At 44.5% G+C, this 21,893-nt stretch overlaps 1 protein-coding gene across 2 annotated transcripts in view; it reads left to right on the top strand.

The window, feature by feature from the left end:
* The window catches only part of sema6cb (semaphorin 6Cb), a 138,949-nt gene extending 123,973 nt beyond the window's left edge, over window positions 1-14,976 (top strand). Inside the window, exons 20-21 of one of the 2 annotated variants that reach the window (XM_068569318.1) lie at window positions 364-519; window positions 12,241-14,976. In XM_068569318.1, the coding sequence (XP_068425419.1) occupies window positions 364-519; window positions 12,241-13,598 (1,514 nt within the window). In that variant the 3' untranslated portion in view covers window positions 13,599-14,976. The remainder of the gene's footprint in view (window positions 1-363; window positions 520-12,240) is intronic. The other variant, XM_068569319.1, reaches the window with a different exon arrangement.
* The last annotated feature ends 6,917 nt before the right edge of the window (window positions 14,977-21,893 follow it).

Raw genomic sequence — 21,893 nt, 5'->3', positions numbered from 1 at the left:
ATAGCGGCACAGCACGAAATGTTCTGGAGAATCGCGGATGGCAAATGTTGCCATGCCGAAATCACAGGTCCCCGGAGATATTGAATGTGGGTATTAAGCAGCTGGTGAAGTACACTGCAGCCGGCTCTCATTGTGTATCTGAGGGGAAGTGAACCGAGGGATGAATTAACTTCTGTGTGCTCATCTCTGGGTCTTTATGGTGACAGTTTTACTTTCCACTCAGGACTCACCCTCATCGCTCTGAAGTTGATTCTCCAGGCTGATTCACATTTCACTAATCACTCACTCTGTTGCCCCCTTCCTCCTCCTCCTACTCCTCTTCCTCCTCCTCCTCCTCCTCCTTCCCCTTCGTTACAACCACAGGGAAGACCACACCCACAAGCGCCAGCACAACCTATCATGGGGCGGCGTTCCCAAAGGAGGCAGGTGACCCTGAAAGAGGTACAGGTCCTGATGGCCCTCCCCCCGTGGGGGAGCAAGGGTCACCTGACTCGGAGCCAATCAGTGTGGAGATGGAGGGTAAGGGGGAGGGATGTCCGTCCTCAATAAACCTGCAGGGGATTGCACTGCTGGGCCCCGAATGCCTCGTCGTACGCCTCTAACCCGACTGAGCACTAACAAAAAAAACTAAGAAAAACCCATGTTTCACTCTGGAAGAACAGCACGCTGATGCATTGCATCGGTCCAATCATCCGACCTGCGTTTCCATGGCAATGGTACTCGTCTCAAACGCTCAAGCTAATGTAACAAAAGTGGAGATTTGCATTTTCTTCGCAATTCCGATGAGAAAACGAGTCCTGGCCGGTGAAACTAGGAGGCGGCTCCTGTTGGAGAGGTCGTGTGATGCATGCGAATACGTGTCCATGTTCCCCCAGTGTGAAATGTCACTTTCATGAGCTCACTAACGCTTAACTCACTAGATAAACTAATCTCTTAGCGAGGAGGCAGAAAGCATCGCCAATGGATCTTCTTGACGCACGCTTCATTAGTCGCGGCGTTACGGGACGCCACGCTTCACTCAGTGGCTCTGTTGACATGCGGCCCCGGTGTGGTTCGATGGAACGGATGAATGAAAAGCGTTCGACACCACGACGCCGTACATAGTGACTGTACATGCTTGGGATGGAGCGTAAGGAATATAAAGAGGACGACCTTCTTGTCCCGCTGTGTTCGGTCCGTTTATCTCCATGTGCTCAGCGCAGCAGCCACGAAATATTTAATGACTTGCAATAAATATACAGCGTCGGCTCTAATTAACTCCTCAAATCAAGTGGAGGACCTGAGTCTAAACAACACCGCTCCCTCCTGGCCTTTCCTCATCTTTTATTTAGCTCGTCAGCAAGCACAAATATTCCCTCAATGTTTTCCGACACGTTGAAAAAACTCAGAGCACAAGTCAGGCAGCGTCTTTCTCTCTCTATGTGATTTCCATTTATAATTTCCCTGTCGAGCAAGTATAGAGAGTCAAGTTTCTGATGGAAACTTCCAGGCTTGCTGCTGTTTCCACCAGCAACTACAACTCAACAAAAGCTCCCGGTGACTATGTTTACATGCACATTCATTATTATAATAATATGGTAATATCCTGAAATTAAAAATGGGTATTCCAAACTAGGCCAATTCCAAAATCTGGAATTTTCTGATTAAGAAACGTGAGATGCGCCGATACTATTTTGGTATTCGGAGCATTGTTTTTACTGGGTCCGATAAAGTGAAGTCAATGTGGAAGCTCCTTCAACCTGCATTTTCTCTACTGACCAGCAGGGGCCGACTCCTCTGGTTGTATAGAAGTCTATGAGAAAATGACTACTTTATTCCCTCAGTAAACGTTGTAAAAATTAGTTTACGGTCTCAATCTCTAGTTTCACGTTTTCTTTAATACAACATGATGTTCATTTAATAAATGCGGGTCCATTTAGAGTCAAACAGACCATAAAGCAAAGAAAAAGGTTGAAGAACTAAGAGGGTGCAACATGACTGCAGTTCAGCTTTAACGGTTGCATTGTTCGCCTGCATCTTTGTGATTCTGTAATTGCAAGCACTAGCGTGATTTTGAATGAGGTTTCCCTCAGAATTAATAGTTCTGTTTTTCACCCAAGCGTTCTGTTCCCACTTTATTAAAAGGCAACAGACCTGTAATCTTACAGCGACAGATTATTCAACTTTTACGCCGCACCACCCGGCTGCCCCAGTAAACGACATGACCTATAAAACTCCAACCAGTTCTTGCATATTTAATCACATCTCAATCTTTATCGGCTCACGTCTCTTTATTTCTTCCATTTTTAATTTAACAGTTAGTTCGCTCTCATACTGATTAACGTGGCCACGGCAGGAAGTGCAACTAAACATCTCTGTGAACCCTCAAATGATCACGTAAGGAAGCGAGAGCTGCAGAGCAGGATGGAGAAAGTTTTACGGTGCAGAAGACTCCACCATCATATTCCTGCAAGTTTGGGAAGACGATACGGGTCATTTGGACGTGATTCAGGGAGGACGAGCGTTTTGTTGTTCGTTTTTTTGTCCTCTCCTTGCTGCTTGCTAGCACTGGCACCTGGTCAGAAGTCCGTAAATCCTCAGCGAGGGAAACAAGCTTCCATTCAGGCAGACAGACTCTCTGGCTGCAATGATGAGCTACTCAGGTTCAAATGAGAAAAGCCCATAACAAATAAATAACCAGCAGGGGCCTGAGCCAGGGAGTCGGACAAGAGCGGGGATGGAGGGAGGAGTGTGGGTCGGGGTGGTGGGTGGGGGGGGATGTAATAGAAACAGCAACCCAATCTATTTCAGCCAGAGACTGTGACGCCGCCGGTTCAATCAGGGGAGCCGGGGCGGGTGGGTTGATAAGGAAGGAGAGAAGCCAAGGTGGAAGTAACGGCATCGTACTTCCAAGACGGCCTCCAATCTCCCTCACTCCCTGTCCATTGCTCACCAGATATCTGCTTCTCTGTCTGTACTTTCTGCAGCCGTTGTCACAAATCTCCCAGCAGCCACAAGGTGGGCCAGCAGACAACGGCACACAGATAGCGGCCCAATATAGAGCAGCTAGTCGAGAGAGACAAAGATACCTAGACACAAATTACCGGCCACCGCGGTGTGTTCCCAGATTGTAACGAAGAACATGTTGTTGTCAGTGTTTGCTCGCCAACAACCCGTCACGCTAAGCACCATTGTAAAAAAGAAATACAGACACCAGCCCCTGTAGAGATTGAGTCAGACTTGAATTGCAATAACAATTTCTACCAGATGAAAATGTGAGAGTTTACGACATAGTTATTTGAGGCATAGTGATCAAATACCGTCATCTGAACTTGACTTGAAACTTGCCGTCAACAACGAGTCCACACCGTCTGCACTGGATGGATTTCAGCCACCATTTCTTCTGTCTTGTGCTCATCCGAGGGAACAGATATGTATTGTTGAATCAATACAGCTGGCTGATCCGAGCATTGTGCACATGTAACTGTGACTTGTTGTGGGCTCTTTGTTTATCTTCACTATTTCAGGGTTAATAGTGTCCCAGAGTGCTGTGATATCACACGAGTGCACAACTGTGACTGCGTGTCTAGATTTCTGCAGGGATGAAGTATTTCTAAAGGCCTACGCTGGAAGTTAGCATCGTGCTAGTTTCCGCTGTACTGTTTTCATTTGCTTGGTGTAGACTAGGTACAACTCTGAAAGACTTCAAAGCGGACTTGGACTCGCACTTGCACTTATCACCATAGGCCCCCCACCAGGCTACCTCGCCAGCTTAAATGGATAAATAAATGAGACCAGCGGCAAGAAGATTGGCTGTTTCTCTGGAGTTAGCCTCGGTGCTTTTCATCGATATCACGCGATCGGATTACGGCAGAATAAATAATACAAACAAAAGTGTTTTTTTCTGAAAGGCAAACAAACAAATCAACTCAAAATAAAAAGTTCCTCGCAGTAGCTTTGATTAAAAGATGCTAACACTCCGCACTAAAGGCCTTTCATCACACACATTTTGATTTGTCGAGCATGAAATGCACAGGTGTCGCTAATAACATTAACGATGGCTAATGTGACAGTGAGCCAGCGTGAACAATGCCAGGACCATCAGACGGAGGCAGCTGAATGGAATCCAGCCATCGTTAGTGGCATTGCTTACACCTGTGCTTTCCATGCTGTGACGTGTCACAATGTCTTCTGTAAAAACAAAAAAAGGACCTCTTAACGCAAGCCGGCGTCAGCTAGCTCTCTAAATGACACGGTGAGCAATCACCTGTCTGTTTAACTCTCTTAGGACCAGTGTCTTGTTCATAAATACAGAACCGGGTGTGTTAAATCATATGCAAACATCTAAAAGCTCTCCATGCGACGACACACGCGCACGCACAATGTACTGCACCACACACGGGGGTTTAATCCTCACAGCTGTTGGAAGTCTCACGCAGGAATCTGAACTCCAACCTTCTTGCATCTGCTTGTCTCACAGAAATGTTTAATTAAACCAGCAATTTCCCTAACGAGCGAAAATGTGTCACTGTACCCAAATACAGTCCTTTAAAACAAGGACAGTCGGTCAGACAGTGACGCCATTATATTTGTGGCTGTCTGGGAACTATTCACCTCTGTTGCTGCACGATGAGACAGTTGAGACAGATGTGACAGCTCAGGGAAAGATCCCCAAGTCCCAAAAGTTTCCCCTTCCAACAAAGCATCTCTTAAATAAACACGTGAGTAGAAGTAAAGCAGTCTATAAATCCACTTGATCCATAAATGTCAGCGAGGAAAACCTTAAAACACACGCAGCTCTGTTAATCCTCACCACATTTGGTTGTTTTTCTTCTTCTTCTTTCATACCTCCGTTATGGACGGATGAAAAACGTGAGCTTGGAGTATTGGATCACATGTGGGTAGCTGCACTACATTATGTAAACACAAGGGAAGACTAAAAGCCAGGGGCAGGAACCTGTTGACCCGCTGCGACTGTGAGGTGAGGTTGCTCTCGGAGCTGTTTCTGGCCGCGGATCGCCCACCTCTCCAGGAAAACTGCACGTTAGCAAAACCGTGGCTCTCGGCGCTCCTGGTTCTAGACCTCTCCGGTGTTTTTTTTTCCTTCACCTTCTATTGTTGTTGTTTAGTTTTTTTCCTGAGTCTTTCTGCACATTCAGATGAACTAGGCGTGGGCCCCGACTAAAAAGCAAAGGTAGCAGCTAATTTAGCTGACGGGCAGGGAAGACTGCTCGATTATAGAATGAAGTGGAGCCGGGGGTCTTCAAACTCATGAAGATGCTACTGGAGGAGAGCAGAGAGTGAACTCAGGCTGAACCTTTTCCATGAAGAAGAGCTGGCGTACTGGGGAAGGAGAGGCCAGTTTGTTTTCTACAGGGTTATTTATACCTGTGATGACCATGGCAACAGACACCGCCTGTGTCATCCAGTCACTGATAGGACTCCGGCTGTGCGTCCCCTCTAACCACCTTGGATAGCTGCTCCTCAGAAAGACTTCGTGCCACATCAGTATCAATGTTTTTTTTTATGTGATGCTATTTTATTGTATTTGGATGTATTGCGACATTTTTTTTTGCTCCGGTCACTATTTAGTCTCTGTGGACTCGGTTGTAATGCAACATGTAAGTCCTGCTCAACCACAGTTAGAAGCAGAGGGGACTTCACCATGTTTTGAATCATAAAAAGACACACAAAAAAACACACATTTCTATATTTATTTTACAAAAATTAGAAAAAACTATGTCAGTCAGTTTCCACTGTTAAATGCTTGCAGTGCTTTCAAAATAAATGTCCTCACAGGAAACAACTTTGTCAGGTTGAGGCAACAAAACACCCTTTTTTTAGGTTGAGATAAAGGTAGTTTGGATTAAAATATGTACAGATTGAACGTTAAGTATAATTCTTAGAAGTTCTCGGTTTCATCAGTCTCTAGTGGGAAAAAAATATCTTGCCCAATGCAGCAGCAGTTTTTTTCCATTTCATCCGGAAAGCAGCTGTCACTTTTTTTTCTCAAGCTGTAGACAGCGTGAAGTTGTACATTTAAATATTAAATAGCTATTTTTTGGGATCTTTTATGTTTCAAAGTGAGGCTGCACATCCAGAGGAGGTTCATTACGGTTAAATAGAACTGCCGGCTGTCGAACTTCATGCTGGCCGTTCATCTTCGTCGACCCTGCCGGCTACTTTTACATGATTCATCACAACTCAGATGAGCGCACACACTGACTTCACTTTTTCTTTCCACTTTTTGAAACCTGCCAATTCTGGACTCCCTGAGTCATCGCCATAGTGTAATGGCATCTCATTAAAGGTCACGCAGAACTAAGCCGTTTTCCCCTCCACACCAGCACTTTATGGCGATTATAAGTGACATCATGTTCTACTACAAAAACACACTCCGTACTGCGTTGTAAAAACTAACCTCAAGGGCATTACACACACGTACACAGACACACACACACGGCGAATGTTTCACTTTCTATAACAGGCACTTTTAATTGCTCTTTATTCCGCATCGGGTAGTAAAGCTCAGTTCGGTGTCGTGATGGATCCACGGGGCCCACAGTGAGCGAATCCACCCACGCAGTCGTCCCGGCTCCTCGCCCTTAACCCCGTACCCTTTCATCTGTCTCATTGACCTCTGGGGGGGAGGCGGGTTGGGGGGGTCCTTCCATTGTTATACCTGCCTGTTTGTCCTTGTTCTTTTCTTTCTTCAGTTGGACTAACCCTTTAGCTGCACCTGCCTCCTTGGTTGAATTCTCTCTCACTGACCCTCCTCTTCGCCGCCTTTTTAAAGTCCGCCTTTCCGTTTTTTACAGCCGATGGCTGAAACTGTGCGCAGGTGTCTTGAGTGCAGTTTCTCCGTCTCTTAAAGCAACAGTTCACTCCAAAGACGCAAACAGCACGATGGCAGATGTAGATTTTAGCGGGCGGGCAAAAAATTCAAATGGAAAATGATTTGTACACTTATGAGGCCTTTAAAATGACTAAATGGCCTTAATGATTAAGGGTCAGAGTAAACCAGCGTTCTTTAAATTATGCCAGATCTGCTGAAAAACAAAACAGGCTTTGGTGTGGACTGTCACTTTAAGTGTGTTGGTAAAGTCAAGACTCTTCCAGTGCTGCCTTTCTCTCTTCCAGTGTGAACCCTCACAGCGACAGTGTGAGGATTCATTGTTTGCATTGGAACCATTTTTACTTTACCATCCACCGAATGACAAATAAACAAATCCTCTTTTTTTAAGTTTCTGATGTAACTGCATGTTAAACAACAACTTCAGGACATAACTCAGTGCATGTGCTCTTCCTGGTTTAATAACTTGTGATAAGTTTGATCAGATGTTAAAGGGTCAGTTCACCCAAATTACTAAACTAATGTTCTCATTTTGCCATGCAGGTAGTTTAGATTCGACAATATTTTGGGACGACTTTTTCCCTTTACACCGATTTGATGAAGGTGACTTGGACTTTGTTTGTGCTGGTCAAAGTGGTGGAAAATTTCAACTTCAAAGTTTTCATTGGGAGTACAAACTCCCTTCACCTCCAAGTGCACTGGAGTTGCCGCACAGAAGTGAGGAAATGTTACAATTTGAATGAACCACCCCTTTAACAAACCTCCATCGGTTGTCTACAGCTACTTGACTTTCTCCTCAAAGCACAGGTGTAAATATTGAAGGACTTCATAGAGACGGTATGGCTCTGATTGCCAGATGCCACGGCACGCCCAATTTACTAGTATTCAATCCAACCTGTAATGAAATCTATGCTCTCTATGCATCAGCACACCTGGAATGAAATGCAGTGCTCATTACCACTATTTTCAATTGGAATGGATCCGTTACATTACACCATATCACCTTCGCCCGTGTGCATATATTAAAGTGCATCCAATTGGCTGTGCACTGATGTGGAATATTATGCAAATTCCTAATAACAAGTGTACATGATTGAATTCACTCAACAGCCAGAGCCCTGCACACAGACACACACATACACACACATTTTATATACTGTGTGTGTGCGTGCGTGCGTGCGCGTGTGTGTGTACATGCACGCTGACACGTGCGATCATGCTCTGTTTGCTAACCATGTCTGTCAGTGCACAGACGTCAGGTATTAAAACTGTCAAATTACCAAAGCTCACAGCAACGGGAGCAGAGCTGCTCTGCTTTTCTGCTTTCCGGGTTTGAAAAAAAGGAAAATATTTGTTCCAATCTTTAACCTCGGGGTGTCTTAAATTGTTTTGTTTTTTTGTTTTTTGTTTTGTCTGGGAGAAATAAATCTCCAGCATTAGCGGAAGTGGTGGTGGGGAGTAGGAGTATGTTTGTGTATAAAGCCTCAGGGCCATTTTGTCTCATTGCCTTCTCATCGGGATGGAGTAGCCATTAAGGGAACAATTACATGCACTTGTAAGCCTGCAGAAGCAGAAACTAATTAGAGCTATTTTGAAAACGTCTTCTCTTGATTTCCGAAAAAAAAAAGGAAAACAGAACACAAATTGTTCTCCAGGTTATAAAGCATTTAATCGCCCCCTTGAGAAAAGCCTGATATGCTAAAAAAAAAAAGTTCTTCCTCTGTTTAAATCATTTCGTATCTGACCTCCATAGTTCGTCTGAAATGAAAGTAGCCGGCTTTGCTTCCTACCAATGTTTTAAATGGCAGTTTTGGAGAGTCCAGATGTTTTAATGTCCTGCAAGAGGGGGCGGAGAAGTGTGAAAATTCAAAGTGTTCAGATTACCAGTAATTGGTGTCATGGAAACGCTTCTGGGTGCCGTATTGATAGTGAAGTCGGTTCAAGATGTCTGCGAGAGCTCACAGAGACGGCAGCCGTTTGCATCACCACTCACATGCGGAAGAGAAGTTGTCACTGTCGTTGTCATTTGTTCCCCTGCAGGAAAATAATAACAACCAAAAAAATCACGTCTAACAACAGCCAGACCTCCTTCATTTATTTCCCTTATGCAAAAGAAAAAGGAATAAAAACATCTCCAATTAGTAAGCTGTGCGCTGTGTTTACATAACCTAAAGCGCCGTCTATTTTTAACAATATGGATTCAGTCACTCAGCCTTCCTCTTCCTACGGCTTCCTACGGGTTGTTCTCCAACCGTCTCACAGCTGCCGCAGAGCACCGGGCTTCAAAAACCCTGCAGAGTGACGGTCTGTCACTCACTCCATCACGTCTGTCTGCCACTCTCCTCCTCCTTCAAATCTGCTTCTCACACATGCACTTCACTTCTTCTCTCCATCTCTCTTCTTTCTGCCTTTTCATCTCCACGCTTCTCCTTTGCTCCCCTGTCTCTTGAATCTTTGAGTCCTCTCACATTCACTACCCTCTTCATCGCCAGTTTGTCGCCAAGGTTAAATTTCATCATTTTATCTTCTTTTCTCCCAACCACCACCCTGGCGGTACCCATTCTTCTCTGCTATGCCCTCCCTTTTCTCTGCTCATGCAGCCCATCTGTGTTTTTACCTTTTGGCAGACTCGGGCATCTCTATATTAAGCTCTCTCTGAGCCGAGACCTCGTTGAGTCAACACAGAAATATAATGTGACGATGTTAGAGAGCAACGTCGTCTCTGCAGCTACCTAAACATATATCTGTGAAATGAATTAAATTTAGGCCTCGACGTGAGGTAACAATCCCCCCCCCCCCCCCCCCCCCATCTTCCCATGCACTGATACAAAAAAATCTCAAACTCTAAGTTGAGTTTGCAGACGCTTGCGAAGCCGCTCAAAGAAAGCCAAGTTGGGGTGTACAGTTGGCCGACATGTGCCACGAAGCCTCTTGCCAGACTGTCTTGTGTGATTCACAGGGTATTAATTCCACTGTGACCGGTGGCACCATATGTCCCGAATACCCGGTGATTGAGTCATCCAGCCTGCTCGCGAAACATGTTGTGACAGGTCGTTCGTAGGCTCTGGATTTGTTTACCTCAGCTGCGCGTCTCGACCCCTGTCGAGCCACTTGACTCCTTCCCCTCCACCAGGAGGAACCGTTCAATTTGCCTGTATCTACAGCCAGGGAGGGAGGAAGAAGAGGAGGAAGAGGAGGGGGAGGGGTCCAGAGGGAGCGGATGACTCACAGGTAGCCGGGAGCCACGGGGGTGGCAGGAGGCAGAAAGCACAGCGAGATGAGAGCAGTCTCTCACCGCTCATTACAAAAGCTGCACGCCGGGACGCTGATCAGTCCAACAGAGAAAAAATGAATAAAAAACTGCCCAATATTAAAAGAAGAGGTATTAAAAGACTCACTGCAGCATCACTTTTGATTGCCTCTCCCTCTGGGATCGCAATTGGGATTTACGGCTTTTTAATGTGTGCGTAAGTTGAGGCAATCATGGTAAAAAAAATTAGTATATTAAATTGGAAACTCTATTCAAAGCGTTACATCTAAAAAATATTGTAGTGCACCACTGTCTCTCTTTCTCGCTCCCTCTCTCTCTCTCTCTCTTTTGTTCTCTCTCTCAATCTCTCTTTCTCTTTGGTTGCAAAGCATCACTCTAAAAATGAATGTAGTGATACATGACAGTCAGGTAATAAGCCTTTAAGAAAGAGCAAGGAAGAGCAAACAGCAGTTTCACTGAAACTTCATGCCCTAAATAATAAAGTCCTTTTTAAAAACTGTTGGCCAGAAGCTGAGTACATATAGATATGTCAACACAGGAGATCAACTTCTGTTACTTCCACAGTGATAATGTTCTGTATTCTACCTCTACAGTAGTGATCCCTGAAATCTAAGCCTTGACTGAAAATATTACAAATCAAGGAATTGTTTTTGCATCTGTGTGATTAAGTACTTCAATTTGCTCGTTAACTGCCAAAACCAAAAAACAGACATCGCCATTTGGTAATTACCTTCCGCTTAGGAGGCTCTGTGTTCGGTTTGTCTTGACTCTCCTGTCAGCAGGATTATGCTAAAAACTACAGGCCCGGCTTGGTGGACGTGCGTAGCCTGGGCCAAAGAAGAAGACCATTACATTTTGGAGCGGATCCGAATCACGGAGCAGATACACCGATTATTTTTCACTTTCGTTAACGATGCGAGAGGCAGCATTTGGCCTCGATGCCCGTCTAGTTTTGTCTATAAACCGTAGCTCAATTTAGCAGACCAGAGTATACGGTGTATCGCCACCACAGTATAAAATGACACACCACACCCAATTGCTCACATCATAATTCATTCAGGGATGAATTTCTGTGAATTTTCTTTACCAGAATTTTATGGCGCAAAGAGCCTTTATTTCATCAAGTCTGGATCACTTAATTCAGAGAAAACTATTTAAAATTGCTCAAATGCTGACCTAATTCTTACCCTAATCTCCCTCACACTCCTCTACCAATCATCCTTCTCCTCTTCCTCCTCATCATCATTCCGAACCTCTCATAAACTATCATCAAGTCTGATTTAGACATCATTTTCTATTTTCCTTCCTAAACGAAGCTTTCATTAGCGGTTGAGTTTAGCTTGTTTGGAACACCTGCATTTTCTCCCCTCCTCGGTGCTGCTCAGCCGTCGACTAATCAGTTTCACAGAAACTGTCATTAAGGGCGGAGAGAAGGCTCTGACACCACAGATGGCGGCAGCCTCTTGCAAATGAGCTCTGATTATGAGAGGTGGCAGGTTTCACTCCTCTTATCATCATTACCTTTCACGCCATTAGGCATACACAGTGCTAGGGTCACGTCACCCAAGGACATTTACACGGTAGATTTACTCGGCAAAGTAACCGTGTTTTTGGTGCGCATTTTGAGAAGAACTTGACAACCTCATTTGAGTCTGTGTTGGCAAAGGCGCCACACTCTCTGAGCTTTCAGATAGACCTGTTATTTTTGGCTCGTTCATCATACCAGGTGCTCTTGCCCCTGATCCTCGCATGGGAAAGCAGAGCCTGTGAAAATGACATCAGGTTCCTTCTGCTGTGCTCCCATCAATATTTAAAGCTCTAACTCATTTCAGAGTTGATTTCTCACTGACTGGGGAGCTCTCGGCCTCTGTCAGTCGAAAGGAGAAAGTGCAGGTCCTAGAAAGAAAGACTGCATTGATCTAGTAACAGTGGAGGGAAAGGAAGCCAGAAGCTTAGTTCAAACACCTCTCCCATGCTGTTTACCACATAGTGAAGCCCCTGTAAACACAACCTGTCTGTCCCAGCTGCTACTTGACCTATATTGGCTCTTGAAAATATGTCCTTTCTTTCTCCTTCTGGCTCTGTACTAAAAGCTCTAACTGAAGTTCCCTTTTCTCTATCTTTTTCTGTTCTGAAGGTGTGAGGCGGCCGCCAGAGCTGGAGAAGACCAATCACAGTGTCCATTATACTCTCCTGATCGCTTGTGTTTTGGTGGCCTTTGTCCTTGGCGCCTTCCTCTCTGGCTTCCTGGTCTCATGCTACTGTAACCACACGGGCCACAAGACAAAGAAGTTGTCGAAGGATCCCGAGGCGCCAATCCCACACGCCCTGTCCCTCCGCAGCCTGGCCAAGCTCAATGGCCTCCTGGACAGCCAGAGTAAGGACGACAAGCTGGAGGTGTCCTCTCCAAAGATATACAACTCTTTCTTCGCTAACAGTAAAGAGCATCACCCGCCAAGGAGAAACGGACATCACGCCATGACAATGGGAGACTTGGTCCACCCGCATCACCACCACCACCACCACCACCACCTGCACCATTCCTCAGAGTTGTCTGGTCTGCCGACACCAGACTCGACCCCAGAACTGCCCATTAAGAGCATGAAAGCCTTCAAGAACCAGTGGGAGAAGAACCAGAACTGCAACAATGCCAAGGAACCAAAGTCCCACAACACCGGCTCCAGGCCCAGCTCAGCCCTGCTTCACCAGCAGGTCTTCCCGTACTCCCACGGCCTGTCCAATGGGCAGCCATTAGTCGGAGGTCACCTCCATCCAGAGGAACGCAAAATCCACAATGTTGAACGTGTGCTATCTCAGCAACCTTACCCCGGTTACTCCCAGAAGGTGATGGAGGTAACCTCACTGGATGAGCTCCTGAAGCACATCCATGAGGCAAGCAGCAGCAAGAACTCCCAGTTGATGAGCCCGTCGGGTCTGATGGCCTGCGGTGGCGGCAGTCAGCTTGCGTTCGCCAACCGCATCCAACCTCAGATTCCTGAGACAGAATCAGCCCCCTACTACAGCTCATCCACTTTACCTCGAGACAGCCTCACCCGGCGGATGGATGTTCCTCCGGACATTCCCCTACACCACCAGTCCACCCTGGAAAGGAGGCACTCCTCCCAGAGGCACTCGCTAATTGCTGCAGCCACCAAGATGCCCAACGGAGTAGGAGGAGGTGGAGGTGGGGGAGGAGGTGGAGGCGGAATGATACCTCGCCAGCACAGCTTCAGCCAACGAAATGGCGGGCCCCACCAGCCGCCTCCCCTCTTGGCACGGATGAACTCGACAGGCAGCACCTGCGAGGTGCACTACCCCCTCATCCCCAATGGGTACCTGACACGCCAGCACAGCTACAATGAAGAGCAGCAGGAGGTCCAACACAGGGGCGCTATCGTTCGCCGGGCCTCCTCTCTCAGACCCGACGTCCCTCCAAAGCCCCTGTTCATACCTGCCACGTCCCCCGTCAACCAACAGGGGAAGTTCAACTACTGAGGAGGTACACTCCTGGACTAGAGAGGGAGTCTCCCTCGTTGTGTCTTCTTAAAGGAACTTTCCTTTAAAGAAATGCAGTACGTTCGAGGTTGCAGACCTTCACAAGTAAACCGTGTGGCAGCCAGTGTCACTGTGGACGAAAGCCTCAACCAAACTTGTTTTGTCCTCCTTCTTTTTGTCCAACGAATATCTTTGTACCATATTGGTATTGCTCAGCTACTTGCTTATTATAGAACCACTGACTCAGGTGACGTGACGCCACCTCCTTATATCAGGCTGCCGATGTCCTCAGTGTGGATTTACGATGCAACTTTTCGGGACGTGATGATGTTGGAAGAACTTAACACATCAGTCATCTTGAAGACTTAAAAAGCCAGAGGCTCCTGCGATGCTTAGATTCATGCTTTTGCTTAAATTTTTTCTGATGTAGTGTTGGTAACCAGTCCCCACCCGCCCCACCCTCGAATGTGTTTATATTATGCATGTGTGTGTATATATATGTGTGTTTATATCCACACCGTATATGTATACATATACATATGCAGTATATGTAACCTGTGGTGAAAAGTCAGCAAATTCCCCTGAAAGTAGTTATGTCTTTGCCTTACTATACTCTTTCATCTTTTGGGCATATCAAACGGTCCCCCCACCCCCCAGGAAATGTCCTCGGGACAACAAATCATGCACTTCATCGTTAAATTTAAAATTTGTTCATGTTGATAAGAGAAAGGTAATAACACTTCAACAAAGCAGCTATTCTCATCTCTTTTTCTTTTTCCTGTCCCAGCAGATGTCAGGTCCAAAGTCACGTAATCGGGTCCATTTAAGTTCCTTGAGAATGTTTTGATAAGATTGGTGCTCCACATCTCGAGTGGGTCTAACATCCTCTGAAATTTAAATAAATAAAACCGAATACTCTGAAATGATTTGTCCAAAATGCCACGCCATCTGGCATTATGAGAATGAACATAAAAAACATACAACAGACTGCAGTTATTCTAATTATTAACTTTGTGGCTATTGGTTGTAAATAAAGGAATAATTACTAGCCAAATTTTAACTGTATGTGTAAATGTGTGCCTTATTTAATAATAGTGTGTGACATGGGGGTAGGGGTTAATGCAAGGGGCTCAGATGGCTACTATGCTACAGTATATTGTAGGTGTTTCATTTCCTATGGTTGTCAGTATGTGTCATACGGTATCTATTGTATATTTGAAGAGTTTCATTCCAGAATGAGATATTTGTCGTTTAAAAAAAATGTTGTCTGATATCGCAAGTATGATTGTAACACTCACTAATAACTCATATGTTATATCTTGATTATATTGAGCCCTTTTTCTTTTGTAATTTTTTTTTACAAATATTTGACAAATTACCACCTGTTATTATGAAAAGTATAAAACACCACATATTTATTTTTTCCCTGAGACAGTGTTTTGGAATGAAACCCTTCATTGCTCTTTGCTTTGGGTTTTTAGTGTTTTGTTTTTTTCCATCCCAGAAGTGTGAGCCTTAAGATTTTTTTTGGGAGAGTTTGGCAAAGCAAATACAAAGAGCCTGAGACTGCAGACGTTCAGGTTTAACTGCCTCCATTTTATGTCACTTTCCACTGGGTATCACTTTCCCTAAAGGTGCCATTGTTCACTGTTTTTGTTTGTTTGTTTGAGCAGTAGCATTAGCACCACTTTGGGTTTTCCTCAAAGAGCAGCTCACAGTTCCTCTTAAGTTATCTCCTACAGAACTGGAGCCATTGTAGAAGTCAATCGCAGAAGAACAATTCAAAAAAAGGTTCACTATATTGCTAAAACAACATGAGAATACACAGAGGCATGCAACTGGACTTCTACGATGGTTACAGCTGTAGATTTTGACTCGCCTGTGTCACTAGGTGTCAACTTCTAACCACGCAGGAAGCAAATTTAGGAAATAGGTGAAAAACGCCGAGAACGTGCAATGAACTCTGATCCGACGAGCTGAGATTGTGTCTTTGACCGGTACAACGGTGGACCCCGGTTCCCAGGTGCCAAAACGTTTGCTGAGCTTCTCCCTCCGAGGGAAGGCGACGCCAGTACGGCTCTGCCTCGGGGAAAAAAAGTATCACGGCTTCAAGACTTTTCAGCAGCGTCCCTTTTGTTCACGGTTGACTGGAACCGTGATCAATTCTGTGAGAACAGCACTACGTTATTTACTGTATCTGAAAGTGGTGTTTTATTGATTTAAATTTCCCAGAACTCATTTGACCCAATATAAAGTTTGCTACTCATACTCCAACTCCAGTAAATGAAGGAAAAATACGACCACGACCAGAGAAGAAAAAAAAAAGAGAGGAAAAAAAGTATATTTGGATATTACCAGGCAGCAGAGCGTTAAATAGCTTTGGAACAACAAATACAAAACATCCAAGTTGATTTAAGGTCGTGACCGTAATGTTTCATAAGAGGAATTGTGGCAGCTACAGTGTTTGATGAGGGGAAGTGTGTTGTGTTTTTTTTATCTGCCGGTGACAGATTGTAAGGGAGAGGGAGCGGTCTCGCCTCTAATAGCTCTATCAGTATTTGATTTGGTGTAAATACATTCTATCTGGGCGGGGTCTCATTGATTCAGTATTATGTTTTGTTTTTTTCTGTTTTCCAGGCTTTGTCTCTTGAATTACTATGAATTTGGTCTCACAGAATACCATTGTATGTCTCTTATACTAGGAATAAAATGAAAATATGATGCAAATGTCTCACTGGTGAATGTGTTGAAATAATCGGTCTCTGGGTGAAACTGGGCTGCAGTTCAATACGATAAGCTCGCACTACCTTTCAGATGATTATGTTATGTCTCCCAGGAAGTCTCAAACAATAGATTGGTGGAACGTTCGGGACGAGTGATTGATTTCTCAATGCAGATCCAGGAAAGATCTCTTCAACGGATCCGCCCAACATTTTTGGGAAACACATGGCTTTGCTGTCTCGCTGGCGGTTGCATTAGCAGATCAGAATTCATTAAATACGTGAGTACAAAGTATCAAGAGCCTTGATGGTGGACGGTGGCCATACAAGCCACACACAAAGTTGAGTTTATTGCTTTTATTAGATGCATTCCAACAAATTGTTTCTCTTTTTAAAACTTGTAAATATTTTTAATAAAGAGCAGCATGAAGCTGACGATGAAGGAGCTGCTCCTGCGCTGAGACAACAAGCAAGAAAAAAATAATTCATCCAAAATGTTTTCTATCATTTCAAAAACAATTTATAATATTAAAATGTTGTTAATGCTTTTTTATTTTTCAGGTTTTCACATTTCTCGCAATTTGCAGTAAAAGCTAGTGATGGCAACCGTGGAGAGAAGAGAAAGTTGAGCGTTGGTGGGTAAGGAACGCAGTGCTGCCCCACTAACCACACCCAACCTCATCCAACCACACCCACCCACAACCAACCACACCCAACCTCATCCAACCACACCCACCCACAACCAACCACAACCAACCTCATCCAACCACACCCAACCTCATGCAACCACATCCAACCACATCCAACCAAATCCAATCACACCCAACCACAACCAACCACACCCAACCTCATCCAACCACACCCACCCACAACCAACCACACCCAACCTCATCCAACCACACCCAACCTCAGGCAACCACATCAAACCACATCTAACCAAATCCAATCACACCCAACCACAACCAACCACACCCAACCTCATCCAACCACACCCACCCACAACCAACCACACCCACCCACAACCAACCACACCCAACCTCAGGCAACCACATCAAACCACATCTAACCAAATCCAATCACACCCAACCACACTAAACCTCATGAAACCACACTCAACATCATCCAACCACATCAAACCACATCAAACCACACCCAACCACATCCAACCACACCCACCCACACCCAACCACACCCACCCACAACCAATCACACCCAACCACAACCAACCATACCCAGCCACACCCAACCTCATGCAACCACATCCAACCACATCCAACCAAATCCAACCAAATCCAATCACACCCAACCACACCCAACCTCATGAAACCACACCCAACCACACCCAACATCATCCATGTCCTACTCCCTCATACCTTGTCTCACAAGAAGGAAAAATATAGTCAGTAACAGCCACTGATTACAGATAAAAAGCATTTTTTCAGAGCATTTGATTTAATAAGTGTGCTGTCAGGATGTAAATAGAATTGTACAACAACTATAAGATATTACAGAAAAAAGATAAATGCATAAATGTTTGTTCTTTTATTTTGTCCGCCCACCACACAGCCTGCAGCATGATGTCAGGGATGGACACATCCCTGCAGTACTTACCTTGCACATGATATTCCTCCAGCACATGGTAGTGCCATGAGAACATTATGTCATGGGTATGGTTGATTAAAAAAACCTCTTTGTTCCCTGTACGTTTGAGCACTTAGCTGCATACATTGTTTATATCTGCTGTTCATCTTAGCAGCACCCTTGTGAAGGTGAGTGTGTCGCTGTAGAGTTATTAAATGCTTGAGAGGTGTAGCAACGTGTCTGTGCATTGAGGGAGCTTCTGAAGTGTTTGTGTGGAGAATGCTTGTGGCTTTGAGCTTTTACACCGCCTCATTACTGCAGGAACATGAAGTGGGCTCTTGCAGGTTTGACAAGGCTTCTGAGGGAGTCAGACGGACTTGTGAGCAATTCAGTTGTTGGACAGAGTTTTGGTAAGAGTGTTGATGTCGTTCGTTTCTGTAAACCACAAAACCACACATTTTTTCATTTTGGCAGAGCAAAGGATATGGGATAACATACGCCGATATGTTGACGCAGTATATGGAGGCATCCTTCTTGAAAGTTAAATGTTATAATCACGAGTATAACACAGAGCGATCTCTCTGTAACTTTACAGAAGGAAGTCCTTATAGGAAGTCATACAATAATTTGTTAAGTTGTGATGTTGTATTATGTTACGTTGTTACATTACAGTTGTTATGTTATAATTTTATATTATTACGTTGTTACATTACCGTTGTTAGGTTATGTTGTTACAGTATGTTGTTACATTATGGTGTCATACGTACGATATTATTTATTTAGTGACAAGACGTTTTTCCGAACCTTAACCAATAGATTCATAACATTATCCATGGGGTACATTTCTGAATGCGTCATGAGATGCTGATATATTTATGCAACATGTACGGTTCAGAAACGCCGACATTCAACGTATCCGACGAATTCAAAGTCCAACATTTTTCTGCGGACTGCGTTGCATCCTTTCAGTGCTGTCACAAAATCCCTCTCACCCTCTGTTTATGACAGACGAGGCACATACAGATGTTATAAAAGATGAGCAGATAAAACCAAAAGTACCTGCACAGCTACATGTAAATGTTTTTCTGTAATTTCCGGATAAAGCGGCCCCGAACTGTAAGAAACTAATTTCAGGGAGATAAACCAGAAGAGATTAGCGTGAGAAAAGCACATATTTTCAATCACCCTCATATTGTGTCTCCAGCTGTACTCTCCACAGGTTCCTCCAGACTGAATGCAGAGTTTGTGCAGGTCGATTATAAATGTAAAAGGCCTGCAGCAGCATCCAAGCATCGCCCCCGGAGCAGCTTTACTGCCATTTCAAGGAAGCGAGTGAGCCAAACTTTACTGTAATGTCCCTCGATTTGATGCCTTGTCCTCCCATAAATGCTTTACCGCTGAGCTGTTCTTGGATAAACCTATTCTGGCACCCAAGCAAAATGATGTTTTTCCTCTTAATATAAACAGTGAAAGGACTCTGATGGGTGCCGAGATTGACCTTTTAGCCAAAACAGGTCTCCTAATGAGGTGCTATCGATTAGTTTATGCAATTATCCTCCCTGCAGTCTATTAGATAATCTTGTTTGTGTTTGTGTGTGTGTGTGTGTGTGTGTGTGTGTGTGTGTGTGTGTGTGTGTGTGTGTGTGTGTGTGTGTGTGTGCGTGTGCTCCCTGGCTGTGTGTCACGAGGTGAGGAGACGGAGAGATGGAGGTGTTTGTTGCAGGTGGAGATTGAACCCAGGCAGGATAATGGACCGCGATTAGCTACAGCATAATTATTGGATCGCAACAAAATGTCATTCGGTGGGACGCAGTCCCGGAGAGGTCTGCGCGTTTCCATTCACGCGGCTGCGGATGATGAATGAGTGCAGATGATAATAAGCCCCCGATCCTCCTTATTTAACTCCTGTCAATAAGCCCGATCACTGCATCGGGAAATGTCACTCGGCTGCAGTGTTGCTAACGCAATTCCTCTCATGAAAGCAGAAGCAAATCCCACTTAATTATAGCTATGTGCTATGTGTGCTCAACACATTCTGTTCGTCCTGTTTCTGTTGAACGACTCTTGACAGCTGCTGGTCTTGATTAAGGTAACGGGAAGTACGTTTAAAACATTTTTACTCTTTTTAATATATGCGTCATATGGAATTGATTTTGATGTTGCGATTCAAGACACTTCCTTCTGGATCAACCACTGGTCAAAGATGTGCTCCTTCTGTTTTTTGAAGTCAACGCAAAGAAACAACGCTAACGCTGAATCTTATAAAAGTTTGATTTGTCTGAAACTATTTGTGCAGACTAGAGCGTAGCCCAAACATTGTGAAAGATGTTCACGCTTGTTTGTACGTGATGCTGTGAGTCAGGTCGTCAATGTATCAACGTGGGATCATGTTACACGAATGGGTCACGCCTCTTTCATACGTCGCGGGTGCTGAGAAGACTTCCGCAGAGGATACACCTGAGCATCCCCGCTTGTAGTGCCTTGCTCCTTGTCCGCACTCCTCGAGATGCATTTTAAGAATTGAGGCCTTCTTTCGAGACGGCACCGTGAGATCGATTTACGATTTACGAGTCACACAGTCTGCGTGGGACAGATTGATTCGTCACACACAATCAAATGGGTTTTTAAGAGGCAACGCAACAGATAACACGTTTTATGAGCTACAAGTTCCAATGTTTGAGCTGATGGTTCAAATGTTAAATTGAATAAGGAGTTTCCGTTAGCTGTAGCTAACGTATGTCCAGTCCGGCTGAGGGGCAATGCAATATATTAAATATTCAGAACAATCCGAAATGCACTGGAACAAAGCTGAAGTAAAGCGATGGATTTTTGTTTTTATTGACTGAAAAACAAAATGGGGAAAAAAAATAACTTCTTTGCGTTTATTGTTAGGTGAATTCTGACGTGAAGATGAAGCCATCAAGATGACTGGGATTTATTTTTTATTTCTACATCGTCTACTGACACCTCGAAATGTTCTCGATGTAGCCTGGAGCTATGTTCAAATCCTTGATTCAAGATTTTTGCAACTTGCCAAAAAGTAAGGCTGACATTTTTCTCCGGTGATGAAATTTTCCCCCCCGAGACGATTTTCTACAAAATATTTTGATCTCTAATCCAATTATTGGCTTTGACCTCGTCTGCACTTTAGATGTCCCAAAACAAAAAAAAAAAGAGAAGGAAAAAAGTAAAACATGGTGAGAAAACATCACGGTGTGATTGACAGAGAAAAAACATTTTCCAATTACAGTACACGGTCCCTTGCCTCCCTTAATCTGTCTGACTGGGGACTCCACGGACTCTTTTTTCTCTCCTTTAAATGGGTTTTTGTGTTGTCAGCCATTCCAGCGTGACCTCCCGCACCTTCCCCTCAACCCGTCGGCCTTTTAAAAAAAAAAAAAAAAAAAAAAAAATCTACAGTGGAATCATAGTATGCGCCTCAAAATGACTTTCTGTTCCTGACGTCTGCTCCCTGGCAGCAGCGCGCTGACAGCTGGCATCACAATTCATTATGTCTCTGCCGGAAAGAGGCTGCAAAGGGCCGGGGAGAAGCTCGCACCATATTTCACTATCGAGACCTGTCAGTGAAATAATCACCGGCACTGACAGGTTGCCAGGGAGTTCTTTTTTTGTTTGTTTTTTTATCTAACTCTCTTCTAAAAAATAAATACAAAATAATAATACAAAAAAAAAAACAGGCAGATGTTTGGAAAACACTGATCTGGGTTTTAAGGACACGAGTACCGCTCCATGAAGTCACGCTCCTGCCCTCCGGGGGCGTTTCGTGAGGCTTTGCGAGGCCCCTTTTCCTCTTCTCTCATTCATCACTGTCACCAGCTATAAAGTTATGAAAGAAAAACATCTTACGGTCCCCTTCAGGATCCAGTGAAACATGCAAGCTGTGCCGAACCCCAGAACAAGCATGTTCACATCCCCGTGTGCCGAGTGTTTAAAGGTTTTACTATTTATTGTAGTGGGACGGTTAGTCCCCGTG

This window comes from Clinocottus analis, unplaced genomic scaffold (assembly GCF_023055335.1).
Source record: "Clinocottus analis isolate CAN_PGR_092001 unplaced genomic scaffold, fCliAna1.0.p SCAF_9, whole genome shotgun sequence".
Classification (NCBI taxonomy): domain Eukaryota; kingdom Metazoa; phylum Chordata; class Actinopteri; order Perciformes; family Cottidae; genus Clinocottus; species Clinocottus analis.
The sequence above is the reverse complement of the archived record's forward strand: the minus strand, read 5'-3'. Positions and strand labels throughout refer to the sequence as shown.